The sequence below is a fragment of the Aulonocara stuartgranti genome (genome assembly GCF_965226115.1).
Source record: "Aulonocara stuartgranti genome assembly, chromosome: 22".
NCBI lineage: Eukaryota > Metazoa > Chordata > Actinopteri > Cichliformes > Cichlidae > Aulonocara > Aulonocara stuartgranti.
Window position 1 is genome coordinate 36,873,798 of NC_138957.1, and position 18,525 is coordinate 36,892,322.

The following is an 18,525-nucleotide window of genomic DNA, read 5'->3' on the forward strand; positions in this document are numbered from 1 at the left end:
CATGGCTGCACCAGGACATTCCCGATGAGAATGCTTCCGTGGAAGGCTTCCACACTGTTCGGGCGGACAGGGACAGCATCGCTAGCGGTAAGCGTAAAGGAGGTGGGCTTGCTGTTTTAGTTAACAACCGGTGGTGTAACCCTGCCAACATAACAATCAAAGAAAGGATTTGTTGCCCGGACACTGAACTGTGTGCTGTTGGACTCAGGCCGTATTATTTACCCAGGGAATTCTCTCACGTCATCTTGGTGGCTGTTTATGTTCCCCCCTCTGCTAACCCCACAGCTGCATGTGACACTATCCACTCTGCCATAGCTCGGCTACAGACTCAGCACCCGAGTGCCTTTATTGTGATCTCGGGTGACTTCAACCATGTATCACTGGACAATACACTACCAACATTCAAACAATATGTGGACTGTCCCACCAGGGGAGAGAAAACTTTAGACTTACTGTATGCTAACGTCAAGGATGCATACAGCTCCTCCTCCCTCCCCCCACTTGGTAGGTCAGATCATAACCTGATTCACCTCACCCCCCGCTATGTGCCAATTGTGAGGAGGGAACCTGTGACCACCAGGACTGTTAGGAGGTGGTCAGAGGAGGCAATAGCGGAACTACAGGGCTGTTTCGAGGTGACCGACTGGGAAACACTCTGTGAGCCTCACGCCGAGGACATCAATGGGCTTACTGAGTGTATCACAGACTACATAACTTTCTGCACCGACTCCATTGTTCCAGCTCAGACTGTTCATTGTTACCCAAATAACAAGCCGTGGGTGACTAAGGACATCAAAGCCCTCCTCAACAACAAGAAGAGGGCTTTCAGAGGGGGCAACAAAGAGGAGGTGAGGAAGGTCCAGGTGTTACTAAAGGACAAGATCAGAGAGGCTAAGGACAATTACAGGAGGAAGCTGGAGTGGAAACTCCAGCAGAACAGCATGAGAGAGGTGTGGAGGGGCATGAAGACCATCACTGGATTCAGGCCAACCAACAGCAGGGGAGCTGAGGGAGGTGAGAATAGAGCCGACGAGTTGAATCTGTTTTTCAATAGATTCGACACCACAGTGTCTGCTCCCACCCCCACAACCTCACCTGCAGTCAGCCTGGAATCCAGAGCCACACCACTGTGCCAGCCTCTCTCTTCACATGGCGCTGTTGTCAACAGAAAAGTTTGCCCACAAACCACTCACCCAACACACCTGTTGCGAACACTGAGATCAGGTAAATAGACTGTGACCACACCCCCATGCAATCACCTGAGATGCAGGTAAAGCTATACACCTGTGCCACCATAACAAATAAGCAAAACATAAACATTGACTTTGGCTCTTACAATACCAGCCCCTAATTATCTTTTAAATAATAATTACAAAATAATCAAGTCTTACATCCTTTACTTGTTCATAAAACATTTCAATCGCCCTTTAGTGCAACATGCATCAGTACTACTACTTGTGGTTCACCATCTGTGAAGTTAATCAGAATCAGAATCAGAAAGGGGTTTATTGCCAAATGTTGAGCAGGTTTACAACATTAGGAAATTGCTGCGGTGCTTCAGTGCAAAACATAGTGTCATAAATAGCACTTAAATAGACATGAAAAAATAAAAGTAGGAATAAGAATTAAAAGTGCTACGTAGAAAGATATGTGCATGAGATAATAACCCATAAGTAAAAGGAGTAGGTCACTTAAAGATTATCCAGTCAGTCCAATATGTTAAATATTGTCTGCTTCCTGCAAAAGACAGACTTTATTTATAGGTCTGTTTAGGAACCCGGTCTTTGTCTTGATCCGAAGCTGACGAACAAATCCCCTTTTGTCCTGGATTGTCTCTTCTATTTTTCCAGTTATGCAGGAATTCCGTGGTGCGGAATCATCAACAATGATCACAATGTCTCCTGGCATGAAGTTTCGTTTTGGGTTGCACCATTTCTGTCTTTGTTGCAGTTGTGGAAGATATTCTTTAATCCACCTTTTCCAGAATAAATCTGACATATATTGGACTTGTTTCCATCTGCGACGAGCATATATGTCATCTTTCTGAAAACATCCTGGTGGTAATGATGGTGCAGTCTTAAGAAGCAACAGGTGGTTTGGAGTAAGCGCTTCAAAATAGCTTCAGCTTCACATAAAACAGTCCTGAGGCTCTCTTCATCAAGACTTTGTACATCCATCCATCCATCCATCTTCATCCACTTTATCCGAGGCCGGGTCGCGGGGGCAGCAGCCTAAGCAAAGAGGCCCAGACCTCCCTCTCCCCAGCCACCTCCTCCAGCTTGTCCGGGGGAACACCAAGGCGTTCCCAGGCCAGCCGAGAGATATAATCTCTCCAGCGTGTCCTGGGTCTGCCCCGGGGCCTCCTCCCGGTGGGACATGCCTGGAACACCTCACCCAGGAGGCGCTCAGGGGGCATCCTTGTCAGATGCCCGAACCACCTCAGCTGGCTCCTTTCGATGTGGAGCAGCAGCTGCTCTACTCTGAGCCCCTCCTGAATGGCCGAACTTCTCACCCTATCTCTAAGGGAGAGGCCAGCCACCCTTCGGAGGAAGCTCATTTCTGCCGCTTGTATCCGCGATCTCGTTCTTTCAGTCACTACCCACAGCTCGTGGCCATAGGTGAGGGTAGGGACGTAGATCGACCGGTAAATTGAGAGCTTCGCTTTTACACTCAGCTCCCTCTTCACCACGACGGACCGGTGCAGCGTCTGCATTACTGCAGCCCCAATCCGTCTGTCGACTTTGTACATTTAAGGTGGAATTAAGAATCTTTCTCACAGATCTTATAAGTCTTTCCCATACACCTCCATGATGTGACCCAGCTGGGGGATGGAAAGTCCATTTAATGCCCTTTTGAAGAAGGGTATTGTGTATACAACGTTGATTCCAATCTGCTATCATTTCCTTCAGCTCATGATGGGCTCCCACAAAGTTGGTGCCGTTGTCAGATTGCAGTTCTTTTACTTGGCCACGTCTGGCAATAAAGCGACGAAGGGCATTGATAAAAGAGTCTGTGTCCAGTGATGATGCCATTTCAATAACAATCAGCTCCTCAACTTTGAGACTGCTGGTGTCCAGACAGTATCTCTTTGTTTGAAGTTCAAGATGTTGTTCAGGATCGTGTTTAATCTGTAGTTTTCTTCTACTGTAATGCAGAAGCAGTTTTTTAACTCTCAGAATCCATGCTACTGCACGCTTCAGCTGAGTCCAGGATGAAAAATATTGAATGAAGTGAGAAACCGGATCCATAAACATTGACTTTGGCTCTTACACTCAGGCCTCTCTCACTTTCCACAATTCTCTTAAACAGGCTGGTTAAAGAGTCCACCGCCGAGCTCCAGTGCTCCTGGTCTTGCTTCCTTTCCTGCTCTCCTGCATGCACCGTCCTTCTCTCCATTCTCTCCCTTTACCAGTTATAGTTCCTACATTTAGAGTCCTACTCTTAGCTCCACATTCCTGCCTTTCCTTCTCTCTCACTGCCTCCACACACCTTCTCCTCCTCTGTGGCTAACAGTAGCACTGGAGGAGATAGTTTCCAATACGGAAATCATATTTTTTATGATCTCCATCAAAATGCTGGATACCCTTCCTGATGCAACCCTCTCCATTTATCTGGGAACTAGGAGAGCTTTGGCTTGTGGCCTCTTGTGGCTGGGTTACTCTCATATATGACTAAAATGTCTGTGATGCAGGATCCAGTGGACAAACAGAAAACCTCACTATTTTAATCTAAAGAAAGAAAACTGACAAATGAAAAACAACAAAGTTCCTTACCCCAAAGCTTCTTAACACTTATGTTTGTTGCTTCGTGAGTGACGTTACAGATGAACGTTGACAAGTCAGACTTTAGTATCTCCACATGGTCTCTCCTCTGGAAGGTATCGTCTCCATTGGGAAGTCCTCCTGAGCTCATCAGGCCGTCGTCTTTAGCGAGAACACGTCCGTTCTTTTTGATCCTAACAATGATGTCTTTTGTGTAGAAGCCTGTGGCGAGGCAGGTCAGGATGAGGTTTGTCTCCACTTTGGCCTTCTTTGCAAACACAAACACGACAGGCGGAGCTGGAGAGAGAAAAATAATGTGCACGAGGTAACTAAAAGATAACTGTACATCTGTAATCAATACCTTAATAATAAATGTAATCACTCATTATAGCAACTACTGCGATTTCAAACAGGCATGCTGCCGATACTAAAATTAGAAACCTGTTCACTTTCACAGATTTTAGATCTTTTTTAGTTATTGTTTCTGCCTTGGCTTAACTCTCGCCACAGAGAATACATAATATGCAAAAGTCAAAAGGTGAAATAAAACTACATGTTAAAAACAATGAAAATTCATTATACATGTATTTTTAATCTTTCTCCATCAAAAAAAAGCAGGATGAACTTCAGCTGCTTTCCTGCTCATCCATATTTCAGCAAATCAGCATTCACATCCTGAACATCACCGCTGGACTACAAACTGCTGTTTTTCTGTTAGCACTGCCAGCATGTTTGCTTAGGCTGCAGCCAAATCTTTCTCTCTATGCAGCCTGAGGATATAAATGTGATTTCAGTGATTCCACTTGGGAAAGTTCCACAGCTGCTTTGGGGTCTCCACACAGAAACAGCTCACCTGCACTGTAAACACTCAAAGTAATGAAATAAATGGTTAATGTCAACTTAAGTTTTTAAAAACACTCCTACTGTCACGGCGGGGGCAGCAGTCGTGTGGTGGAGTGAATGAGGACCCAAGTTGCAGACAGCAGTGGAGATGCGAGTGAGGTTTATTTGTAGTGCTCAGTAAGAAAAGGCGAGGGCAGAACTAAGCATAACCCTAAACTGGGGAAAACTAATAATAACAAAACACGAAACCATAACTCACAAAGTCACACGCAGGGAAAACAAGAGGGATGAAGAGCTGGGAATGGAGATCAGAGTGTGGCGCAGAGAGACGCAGAGACGCCCAAAAGATGCAGGATAACACAGACGAACCAACGAGGAACACAGGCAGGCACACACTATAAATACACACAAGGTAACGACGGAATGACACACAGCTGAACCTAAGTAGACACACACTTTCAAAGTAAAACAAGAAACACACAGACTGTTTTACAACACAAACTCGGGGACATGAACAGAACACAGGACCATGACACCTACTCACTCAAACAGCTTAGGTTCATCTAACATTTTCTTCCATTTGAGCGATTTTGTCACCTGTAATCTAAAAATGTAAAATTGAATTTTACTTATTTAAATTATTTGGCTGACATGTTTGGAAGATTTTGATTCCTGGGGTCAATGTGACCACAAGCATAAAAGATATTAGTCTTTACTGCAGCGGTCGTCAACTTTACACATTAAGATGAAGGTCAGGATCTACCGTTTCAAATTTCAAAGGCATAAAATTCTACAAATGCTGAAAAATATTGATTCTCCTCTGAACAAATGGTCAGTTTTAACAAGTTTAATTTAGAATAATATATGCTGAACTAAAAAAATGACACAACAGTCTCAAATCTGCAGAAAAGGTAGAATATATCAAAAATATATAAAAGAAAAGCTGCGCTGTATTACACTGAGTTCTAGGGGAAAAGGGAGATTTTTAGATTTCACACTGAATAACAGGACAAATAACAAAGTTAAAAAAGAAGTACTAGCATGTCAAACCCAATCTATGCTAAACTGTCACAAAGGCTACATCCATGCTAGCCCAGATACATTTGAAAACGGCGTTTTCGTCTAAAAACGCTCCGCGTCCACACTAGCGTTTTCAGTCGTTTTCACAGAGTTGTGCGTCCACATTGAAACGGGCAAAAATTCTTACGTTCCCGTCCTGCGCATGCGTGAAATGCAAGACGATTCGACCTGCCCCATTTCTGCCTGCTGTTTATTTACCTTCCGGTGTTGTCCCAAAGTAGGTATCCCTGACAGAATTTGTTTCCCCTCTGCTGGAAGCACGCAGGAAGTACTGATGTTTTGATTTTGTGAAAAAGTGAAAAATTAGTATCGTTCAGTTTGAGGGTTACAACAGAAAATTATATATTTATTGCTCACGGGGTATCAGATGGAATTATTTTAACAAACCATTAACATTTTGGCTGATAACTATTTTTATTCTCCTGTAACTTTACTATATAAAGAGCTAAATCCTCCAAAGTTTTAGGAGTCATAATAACCAGTGTTTGTGAACTAAAAATCAGCAATGTGGGAGACTGTTTGTCAGTGATTTTGGACAGTACAGCGTGTGCTCCCGACGCAGGGGAAACAGATTCTGTCGGGGATACCTAGTGAAAAGTCGCGGCAAAATGTCAAGGAAAAGCAGCAAGTCTTTTAAATGGACTAAAAATGAGGTGGAGTTGTTGCTGTGAGTAACACAAAAGTACAAAGTTGCAAAAGCGAGTGAGAATTGAAGAATTTGAAGAAAAGCTATCAGGAGTATGTACAGACTGATATTAATCTTTAATAGGGCTGTCAGAACTGAGAGCAAACAAATCAGCTGCTGTATAATGCCCTCCGCTATCTTGGTTTAATTGGTCAAGTAAGGCAGTGACTGGAATTGGTCACAAGGTGTCACTGTTGAACCGCATATACGTAGATTACATAGATACATATATTTTAGCAAATTTGACCATTTGTCCACTGCAGGACACCGTAGTTCAGATTTCTCATTCGCGCGGGCGCCATCTTGGCCAGCAGCAGCGTTGAAGTGGTGTTTGCCCCAGCATCTGAATAAACGCCTGTGTCCGACTGGTCTCTCTACTTGAACCCCAATCCAACACAAACTTACACAACACAGAGTCCGGGGTGTAGGGAGGCCCCTGCACTGGTTGGGTTACAGTCCCATGACTGCATCACATGACTAAAATGTGTCATAGTTTTGAAAAAGTCTCAGTTTTTTCTGTCCACACTGTGACGCGAATGCACCGTTTTCTAAAGCGTTTTCAATCAGCAAAAAACGCAGTCTCAGTGTGGACGAGAGGCCAAAACAGAGAGAAAATAATGCGTTTTCAAACAAAAACGCATTATGGTGGACATAGCCAAAGTTACTGTGATAGCTTCTCAAGGGGATCAACCACTGTAAGCGGTGTGAGGGAGTGTGAACTCTTTCTTTGGGGAAAACCAAAGGTGTAAACCAGCTGTGTGCTGCCTTTTGTTTTGTAGAAGGTATTTAAACCCAGGGCTGTGTTGGAGGGAGAGACTCTGCTGGTCAGTGTCCTGATAGCCGCTCTCTCTCTCTCACCAAGCTTGGGTTTTTATTAAAGGATGTCAGCTCCCACTCACCATTGTCTGCAGGCTTCATTAAATGAAAACTTCCATAACACATGTAACCAGATATAATGCACAGTAGTTCCCCTAACACTGCATAAAATCTACCAAAAGCTCATGTCATGACCGTGACTGCACAGCATCAGTTAGCGCTCTGTAGTCAGGCTCATAGTTGGACACACCCAGTCTCAAGCTCCCATTCTGAATGAAAGGGGTAGGTTTTCGGCTTCTTACAGACGCCATCTGCCATCTTACCCTGCTACACGGTCTGCAGTTTCAGCCAAACGACTCTGCAGCCAATCAAACATCACGAGACATTCAGAGAAGTGACTGAACTTCTGATAGGTTAAAGTAATATGTTAATAGCCTAAAATGCTTTGCGACCTACTTTCATTGACAGGTTGATCGACTGGTTAGCGAACCCTGCTTTAGTGTGATGTAACAGCTGGGCAGATTTAGATTCTGAGAAAATACAATGAGTACAAGTAACCCCCCCCCTCAAAAAAAAAAAAGAAATTGTTTTTTGGCTGTTGTTTTTTGAAACTCTCATTCAGTGAGAAGAGATTTAAGAGAGCTACTGTTTTGGCTGAAATGTAACACTTTCACAGCAGAACCACAGTTACCATGAAGCTCAAACTGGGATTTTGACTGGCCTCAGAACTGATTACTGTCTGACACTGATCACCTGATTTTACCTACAGTTTGTTCAAAATTCATTTTAGTTGTAACTAAAATGATACCTGCCTTTCAAACAGAACTCCTACACACCAGGTGATACTCAAAGACACAAAGGTATAAGACCAAACTTCTGGGTCACAACTAACTTAAAAGACAAACAACAAACATTTATTACTAAATCTACTTACTCTAGACTCTACTAATGAAGATTATAACAACAGAAAGATTATTAAATACATACGGGCTTTTTGTAGTTGCTTTTTCCATTTGATGCACACATTCTCCAGGTATCCCTTGATGCGCTCTTTCATGGCCTGATCACTGTCCCACTCTCTCATGGTGAGTTGGGCCTCTCGAATCGCGGCGATCCAGGATTTGGTTTTAGAATCGAAGGAAAGGAGGTTGTGTCCATCATAGGCGTACGTGTGCATAGCGCGATGAAACTTGAGCGTGCCATCAGGCTGCATTTTGCCCTCACAGCCACGCATCCCCTGAAGAACGTGGACAACTGAAAGACGGACGAAATAAATAAAGGGCAGGTTAGAGATTAAAAAAACCCTTCTGATTTAAACAAATGAGCAGGAACAACTTTGTCCTGACTTGAAAAACGTAAAAGACATTTTTATAAAGAAACGCTTCAGTTGGAGATCAACTTGGTGCTCTTGTTAATGGTGCTTGACATTTCGTGGAGCTTACCCGAGTCATTCTGTCTCATTCGATTCATTAGGCTTTCTAACCACTGTTCCTCTGTTCCTTTTCCCCAGTACTCAGCAGATAAACACTCTCTCATCCACTCCTGTTTGGGAACTTTCCTCTCACTCTCACTGTCGTAGTAGTCGATCCTCCTGCCGTCCAGCAAACCCATGGCTGTGAACTTGTGGATGCCCGGAGTGCCGTCGGGTTTGGAGTGCGCCGTGTAGATGCAAGTGAGGGAGTGAATCTCTGAAAGTCACGAAAGGAAGAAAAACATAGAAAGATATTTATTTACGCTGCACAGCTGAGAAGCTCCAGCTGACTGCGCTCTCTTCTCCTCTTATTCACCATCTGTTGCTTGTTTAATAAATCTGCCTTCACTACCTCTGCTCCTCACATGTTCACCTTTCCACCTGTCTCCCTCTCGTTCACACACACACATCTATTCTGTCTTGCATCTACTGACTTTCATTCCTCTTCTGTCCAGAGCATACCTTCACTTCTCCAGGCTCTCCTCTACCTGCTCCGTATTACCCTTACTCCATTTCTCCTCATATCTACGCCAGTGTCATAAAAGGTTTTCTGCAAACTCAGCTCAGTCTGCTCAGCAGATGGCGCAAACTCTCACAGTGCTTCCAGTACTCTTCTTTAGCTCCTTCCTCACATGATCAGCACTCGAGAAGGGAGGGGTTTGTCAGGTGAGGGGTGAGAGGCAAGGATGTGAAGTGGTGACACACTAAATGTGGGAGTGATATTTGGATTGGAGGGTGGTGGTGGAGGGGTGAGACAGGGGGAGGAAGGATGCATGGGGCAGTCTCAGGTGGTGTGAAGTAGGGTAGCAGATGTGGGTGGGGTCTGACAGTGACATGATGCCTGCCGTGTCGCTGTGTCGTGAGCCAATTTTGTCAGCCGTGCACGTCTCAATTTTGGTAACGTGGTGTGTTGTGCCGCAGCCATCGCAGCTGGGTTGAAGGGAGGAGAGTTTGATGGTGTTGGGTTTCCCTGCCACTTTAACAACGTCCCACAGAAGCTCAGACATACACAGAGATGCTGGAACAGGCTGGAAACTTGAGTTAGTGGAAAAAGTCTTGGCTTCTGCTTTTGACTTCTCCTCCTACTCACTGAGCTGGTGATACCGTCTGAGTGACAACATCTGTTGCTCAAGCCAAGACTTTATGCCAGATTAGGCCGCTTCCTGAGGCGACCCTAGGAGTAGTAGGAGTACACTGGATTGTGCCCCCCTTGGCTTGGTTATGCACATGGACAGACCTCTGATTTAAATTGAATGATCTTTGTTGGCATTAAAGTTATACAGTTACACGTTATACACAGTATTGGCAGTATGTTGAATTGTGTATTTGTTAGTGACTAAAAGCCTAAATGAAAATACATTGTACGATGTATTTTCTTCACAAGATGCTGAAGATGAATAAAATAGAATCTACCATAATTCTACTAACTAATGAGCAGTTTTATAAACAACACAGGGGGAGGTTTGGGCAGCAGGGCCGTGCAGAGAGGTTTAAAGGGGCGGGTGCTCAAAGTTAAAAAGGGGCACATTAAACCAGGCTGAATAACAACAATACACATTCATCAAGAATCTAATATGGGCAACAAGGCAAAGCAAACGTAGCCGATGCTTTACCTGATGGGTACAATGTTGTGGATAGTGCTGGAGGGCAGGGCTGTGTTGATCTGAGACTGTAGACATTAAAAAGTCCACAGGAGAGATGGTAGCTGATTAAACAAGTGTCATGAGATAACAACAAATTGCAAAGATTGGTGACAGCGCTTGGAACCATAAGGCAACAAAAAACTGTGAGAAATAAACTCGGCTCTGCCTGTGAATCACTCTTTGCTTCTCTTCTTCCTTCCATCCCATCATTTCATATATCACTCTCCACTTGCTGTCTATCTGAGAACAAGGCACAACTTGCTATTGCAATAAACTATAATCTAATTATCCACACCTAACAACTCTTGCACTTAATCTAAAATAAAATGATGACAGAAAAATGTTATAGCCCTGCCTTTAGTAGCCTCATACAGCTCTGCTGTTTCCTCCTCATGTCCTTACCAGGCACGTCTGCACAATGTTATATCATGAGTAATATTTTTTTTAAAAATCCATCTAAATAAAACACACACATGCACGCACACACAGTGACATTTTAGACCTTCTTCAGAATACTGTATATACTATGGGCATCATGGTGCTGATCCAGAATCCTTACATTATTATTTATTACTAGAGCTACAATAATAAAGCAATGAGGAGGGGGAAGTAATAAATATGAAATAATGTATTTATGATGATTCCATTTGTTTCACTATCCACTCTGTGCAGGGCAAAGCTTATTACATCTTTAAACTGTAGAGATACAATAATTTTACTGCTGTAAAATCCAAATTTTGTCTTATTAAAAATATAAATCTAATATAATCTGCTTCTTAATGTATGTTCTTTAAAATACAGCGTGTGTTTTTAATATATTATAATTATAATAATGCATAATTATGTGGACATGCATATTAGATCGTTTTTTAGTGAAATATAATCCCTCCAGAAAGGCAGGAAAAGCCCGGAAACTTACTTTAAAACTAAATATGTTCCTAAAACGGTGACAGAGCTACAGACCCATGACAGCCTTACACAGGTAGCCAGCAGCTATGACCAGCACTACTTGTGCAGTTAATAAAAGGACAGGTAATGTTTGTCGCGCTGTTGCACACACAGCACGCTCGTTTGTTTCAGTTCGTTAGTTGCCACAAGACAGCTTACCAACGTGCACGTAATAAGCTGATACTCCTGTGTGCTACACACTACAGTGTGCGCTGTACACCTACTTACTGGTTTTGTCGCATCAGTCTGTGTCTCTGAGTTAACTTGTGTTTCTCCTACAGCTCCGGACCGCTAAAAATGCGCGTGCTCTTTGTGAGTTCGTTCCCGGCTCGTAACCAGCGCGTTCTGCCCTCGAGGGCGATCATTGGTTAAATGTGATCATGTGACTGATGCAAGCCAGATCCTTTTATTTAGCAAAACTGTGATTAATAGTTAAATATTATTGTTGAGGGGCACAGACAGGACTCCGCACGCACACACACATTAAAAAAAAAAATTAAAAAAAATTTAAAAGTTGCCTCAACAAAAGGGCACTTTGGGCACTCATCAGGAAAGGGGCGGGTGCTCAAGCCCCTCTAGCCCCCCTCTGCACGTCCCTGTTGGGCAGGTCCCTACTAACGAATTACACACACACACACACACACACACCTTCTGATTTCTAAAAGTTCATAATCATGAGTAAACCGACCTCTGCGTGTCTGCTGTACCCGTGCGCTCGTGTTACATCACTGTCATGAAGTAAATAAAAACGCATTATATGTTCCGTGAAGTCTCAAGAGTAACCGTCCTTCTTTACTTTCACTTTCATTAAAATGTCCTGAAAAAGTAAACTCACCGCTGTTGGCAGCCAGTCCTGCCCCCAGAAGGACGAGAACTGTGACGAAGAACATCTGACACATACAGAAGACCTTCTTCTCATTTCTAAACTCGCTTTTATTTGATTTTTCGACCGTGTTTCTTCTTCATCTTCTGAGATACTTATTTCCTGCCTGCGGCGCGTTCACGGCCTGCTCTGAATTTAGACACTATATAAATGTGGCGTTCAATGCACGTGTATTTTTTCGCGTGTTTTATGTCTACCAGTGAGTATTAGGACCATATTAAGAAAAAAAAAAGATTATCAATCATTTTGAGATTAAAGCTGAAATGTGGAGATTACAGTTGTTGTTTCAAGACAATCTGCCATCTGTACCCTCTCAGTTAGTGAAACCCTACTTTTCCTTTCTTGTTACTAACCGTTTTTAGTAACAAAGAATAAAGAAATTATTTGTCTTTTAGAACACAAATATATTACTGTGGTGATACGTATAAGGACGCTGGAGCGAGTGCACAAAACAGAATCTAGTCAGATGTAAAACACACAAACTGTGAGGAGTGGATTGGACAAAATGAAACAGCTGGTCATGGAAAGATGCGCAACTCATCTCAACAAAGCACTTTGTAGAGCAGGAGTGGGCAACTCCAGGCCTCACAATGGCCGGTGTCCTGCAGGTTTTAGATCTCACCTTGGGTCAACACACCTGAATCACATGATTAGTTCGTTACCAGGCCTCTGGAGAACTTCAGGACATAAGGGCTGTGTCCAAATTAAGAGACTGCACGATTGAAGTACGCATTTTAAGTGCGGTTACATCACCGCCACGCGACGACGGCTGTCCCAATTCGAAGTGTACTTCAAATGCATCCTCCAAATGCGCCGTCGATTTCCCCAAATATCAAGCGTGGTCCGGTGCACGCTTCGTGGTCCCATATATCCCACAATTCATAGCGCGGCGGTGGGTGTGGAGAATTTTGTCGCAAAATACGGCAGACGGGAGCGGCTGAAGAGGTTGTTTTTTTTTTCCAAACTTTATTGAAACCATAAAGCGAACAGTCAGTCATTCCAGTTCAGTAGACATACAAGGCAAATAAGAGTAACAATATACAGTACAATGAAATAAGAAGGATAAATAAATAAAGGAGAAAAAAGAAGAAAGGGGGGAATGTGGCAGACTTCATAACAACTTTGTACTTAAAAGTTGTGACAGCTCATTTGTTAAACATTTCTGAACGAATTTCAATCAATGATAAACCTTTTTTATTAGAAGTTAATTTAAGAGAGTTTAAGTAATATTCAATTTCAATCAAAAACAAATTAAATGATGGGGTTGAGTTTTGAAATTTACATTTATGTATGTGGAATTTCCCTAATAAGATGGAGCGGCCGAAGAGTGAACTGTCAAAAGTACTGAATATGACGTCACTTATTTATGTGCGAATGTTTAATAATTAAAGTCAGTCATATATCCACAAACACAACAAGCTGAAAGTCAGTGATATATGTATATGTGTGTGGCCAATATTATAGTATTGTCAGATTATTATGATTATATATATATATATATATATACACTCAACAAAAATATAAACGCAACACCTTTGTTTTTGCTCCCATTCCCCATGTGATGGACGTAGAGACCTAAAATTCAGTCCAGATACACAATATAACCATCCCTCCCAAACAGTGGTCACAAATCAGTCCAAATGTGTGGTAGTGGGCACATCTGCCATATTGAGATAATCCATCCCACCTCACAGGTGTGCCACATCAGGATGCTGATCTGACATCATGAGTAGTGCACAGGTGTACCTCAGACTGCCCACAACAAAAGGCCACCCTGGAATGTGCAGTTTTTTGCGCTATTGGGGGTCTGGGGACCCAGAACCGGTCAGTATCTGGTGTGACCACCATTTGCCTCATGCAGTGCAACACATCGTCGCATGGAGTCTATCAGATTGTCAATTGTGGCCTGTGGAATGTTGGTCCACTCCATTTCAATGGCTGTGCGAGGTTGTTGGATATTCGTGGGAACTGGTACACGCTGTCGTATACGCCGGTCAAGCACATCCCGAACATGCTCAATGGGTGACATGTCCGGTGAGTATGCTGGCCATGCAAGAACTGGGACATTCTCAGCTGCCATCTGCCCTGAACAATGTGAACCATGATTCATCCGTGAAGCGCACACCTCTCCAACGTGCCAGACGCCATCGAATGTGAGCATTTGCCCACACAAGTCTGTTACGGCGACGAGCTGGAGTCAGGTCAAGACCCCGATGAGGACGACGGGCATGCAGTTGAGCGTCCCTGAGACGGTTTCTGACAGTTTGTGCAGAAATTGTTTGGTTGTGCAAACCAATTGTTCCAGCAGCTGTCTGGGTGGCTGGTCTCAGACGATCTTGGAGGTGAACCTGCTGGATGTGGAGGTCCTGGGCTGGTGTGGTTACACGAGGTCTGCGGTTGTGAGGCCGGTTGGATGTGCTGCCATATTCTCTGAAACGCCTGTGGAGACGGCTTATGGTTGAGAAATGAACATTCAATGCACGGGCGACAGATCTGGTTGACATTCCTGCTGTCAGCATGCCAATTGCACGCTCCCTCATTGCTGTGAGACAAAACTGCACATTCCAGGGTGGCCTTTTGTTGTGGGCAGTCTGAGGTACACCTGTGCACTACTCATGATGTCAGATCAGCATCCTGATGTGGCACACCTGTGAGGTGGGATGGATTATCTCAATATGGCAGATGTGCCCACTACCACACATTTGGACTGATTTGTGACCACTGTTTGGGAGGGATGGTTATATTGTGTATCTGGAATGAATTTTAGGTCTCTACGTCCATCCCATGGGGAATGGGAGCAGTAACAAAGGTGTTGCGTTTATATTTTTGTTGAGTGTATATATATATATATATATATATATATATATATATATATATATATATATATATATATATATATATATATATATACACATACACATACACATATATATATATATACACCCAGCACGCCCCTGCGGGCGGTTTATCCTTCAAGCTCGGGTCCTCTACCAGAGGCCTGGGAGCTTGAGGGTCCTGCGCAGTATCTTAGCTGTTCCCAGGACTGCGCTCTTCTGGACAGAGATCTCCGATGTTATTCCCGGGATCTGCTGGAGCCACTCGCCTAGCTTGGGAGTCACCGCACCTAGTGCTCCGATTACCACGGGGACCACCGTTACCTTCACCCTCCACATCCTCTCGAGCTCTTCTCTGAGCCCTTGGTATTTCTCCAGCTTCTCGTGTTCCTTCTTCCTGATATTGCTGTCATTGGGAACCGCTACATCGATCACTACGGCCGTCTTCTTCTGTTTGTCTACCACCACTATGTCCGGTTGGTTAGCCACCACCATTTTGTCCGTCTGTATCTGGAAGTCCCACAGGATCTTAGCTCGGTCATTCTCCACCACCCTTGGGGGCATCTCCCATTTTGACCTCGGGACTTCCAGGTTATACTCGGCACAGATGTTCCTGTACACTATGCCGGCCACTTGGTTATGGCGTTCCATGTATGCCTTGCCTGCTAGCAACTTGCACCCTGCTGTTATGTGCTGAATTGTCTCTGGGGCATCTTTACACAGCCTGCACCTGGGGTCTTGCCTGGTGTGATAGACCCCAGCCTCTATGGATCTTGTACTCAGAGCTTGTTCTTGTGCTGCCATGATTAGTGCCTCTGTGCTGTCTTTCAGTCCAGCTTTGTCCAGCCACTGGTAGGATTTCTGGATATCAGCCACCTCCTCTATCTGCCGGTGGTACATACCGTGCAGGGGCCTGTCCTTCCATGATGGTTCCTCGTCTCCCTCCTCTTTCTTGGGTTTCTGCTGCCTGAGGTATTCACTGAGCACTCGGTCAGTTGGAGCCATCTTCCCAATGTATTCTTGGATGTTCGTTGTCTCATCCTGGACTGTGGTGCTGACACTCACCAGTCCCCGGCCCCCTTCCTTCCGCTTAGCGTACAGCCTCAGGGTGCTGGACTTGGGGTGAAACCCTCCATGCATGGTAAGGAGCTTTCTTGTCTTTATGTCAGTGGCTTCTATCTCCTCCTTTGGCCAGCCTATTACCCCAGCAGGGTACCTGATCACGGGCAGGGCGTACGTGTTGATGGCCCGGATCTTGTTCTTACCATTCAGCTGACTCCTCAGGACTTGCCTGACCCTCTGCAGGTACTTGGTGGTTGCAGCCTTTCTAGCGGCCTCTTCATGGTTCCCATTTGCCTGCGGGATCCCCAGGTACTTGTAACTGTCCTCTATGTCTGCAATGTTGCCTTCTGGTAGTTCAATCCCCTCAGTTCTGACTACCTTCCCTCTCTTTGTTACCATCCGACTACACTTCTCCAGTCCGAACGACATTCCAATGTCATTGCTGTATAGCCTGGTAGTGGATCAGTGAAGCAGCTGGATAGCGTAGTGGTTAGACTACACGCCTTTGGAACAGAGGATCGCAAGTTCGATTCCTGCCTGGGGCGTCTGTATCCAGTAAGGGTCCTAAGGCTAGACCCCCTATGCTAAGCGAGCCTACCGCAGACATGAGCGAGACAGATAAATATGAAGGCATGCCGGCTCGGACGTCGCCCGGATCAACAAGGTCCGCGTCAGGTGTTGAGGAACCAGGGCACCCTGACGAAAAGTGGGCTACTGGAACAAGAAGGCATCGGTGGGCAAGATATGAAAACAGGGCGTTGTTGGAATGCTACTACGCAAGTAACCCCGGCGGAAGGGGCTACATGAATATGGATTCTTCGATACCCAACATCCACAATGACGGCGAAACAACTAGTAGCTCAGTGTTCCAACATTCGAAAGAAGGGACTGCTCTCACAGCTAGAGATTGACGAGGTACAACACAAATGCTACGGCAAGGAGGAGTCAGGACGCCAGGTCAGGGGGGAGATATCATCACCCCCACCCGAGATTGGGTACATAGCCCCAAGTACGATAGGAGAAGGATCGTTGAGTGCGAGAGGAACTGACCTGAAAAATAGGATAATGGCCAAGCTTGATCCCCCGTAGCCGGTTACCAAGATTACGTGAAGTACCCTCAGAAGGTCTGCTAGATGATGTTAATGCAGCATTACGGACAATACCTACAACCACAGAAAGGAATTGGCAAGAATACCAGAGGCGCAAAACACCAGCTACTGGTAGACAGAACAATCAGCCGAGACTGCAAGACCAGACTGACCAACCTGTGCACTGCCTGGATTGATTACAAGAAGGCCTATGACTCAATGCCCCACAGCTGGATACTGGAATGCCTAGAATTGTACAAGATCAATGGGACCCTAAGAGCCTTCATCAGGAACTCAATGGGGATGTGGCGTACAACACTAGAGGCCAACTCCAAGCCCATAGCACAAGTCACCATCAAGTGCGGGATCTACCAAGGAGATGCTCTGTCCCCACTGCTGTTCTGCATAGGCCTGAACCCCCTCAGTGAGATCATTAACAAGACTGGCTACGGATACCGACTACGGAACGGAGCAGTTGTCAGCCACCTCCTGTACATGGATGACATCAAGCTGTATGCCAAGAGTGAACGAGACATCGATTCACTGATCCATATGTACATATATATATATACATATATATATATACATATATATATGTATATATATACATATATATAAAATAATGGATTGGATTTATATAGCGCTTTTCAAGGCACCCAAAGCGCTTTACAATGCCACTATTCATTCACTCTCACATTCACACACTGGTGGAGGCAGCTACAGTTGTAGCCACAGCTGCCCTGGGGCAGACTGACAGAAGCAAGGCTGCCATATCACGCCTCTGGCCAACACCAGTAGGCGGTAGGTAAAGTGTCTTGCCCAAGGACACAACGACCAGGACAGAGAGCCCAGGGATCAAACCGGCGACCTTCCGGATACAGATGCGCTTCCCAACCCCCTGAGCCACGGTCGCCCCAATATCAGAATCAGAATCAGAAAGGGTTTTATTGCCAAATGTTGAGCAGGTTTACAACATTAGGAAATTGCTGCGGTGCTTCAGTGCAAACATACTGTCATAAATTACGCTTAAATAGACATGAAAATAAAAATAAGAATAAGAATTAAAAGTGCTAAGTAGATAGATATATACATGATTTAAACATGAGTGCAGGTGGTGATCAGTGCAAACATGGAATGATGCAGTGAACACAGCGTAGGGTCATGTGCTAGTGGTGGGAACAGTCATACGGTTATTGTTCATGTGTCCGACAGCAGAGGGGAAGAAACTGTTCTTATGGCGAGAGGTTCTGGTGCGAATGGGCCGGAGCCTCCTGCCTGAGGGGAGCAGGTCAAACAGACTGTGTCCAGGGTGAGAAGGGTCAGCTGAGATTCGAGCTGCACGCCCCAGTGTCCTGGAGGTGTACAGGTCCTGCAAAGATGGGAGTCTGCAGCCAATCACCTTCTCAGCAGA

At 44.7% G+C, this 18,525-nt stretch overlaps 1 protein-coding gene across 1 annotated transcript in view; it reads right to left on the minus strand.

Moving 5' to 3' along the window:
• LOC309699507 (uncharacterized protein) overlaps positions 1-18,525 on the minus strand; it is a 72,380-nt gene that overhangs the window by 6,089 nt on the left and 47,766 nt on the right. Inside the window, exon 10 of the mRNA XM_082522556.1 lies at positions 3,774-4,058. Within this exon, the coding sequence (XP_082378682.1) occupies positions 3,774-4,058 (285 nt within the window). The remainder of the gene's footprint in view (positions 1-3,773; positions 4,059-18,525) is intronic.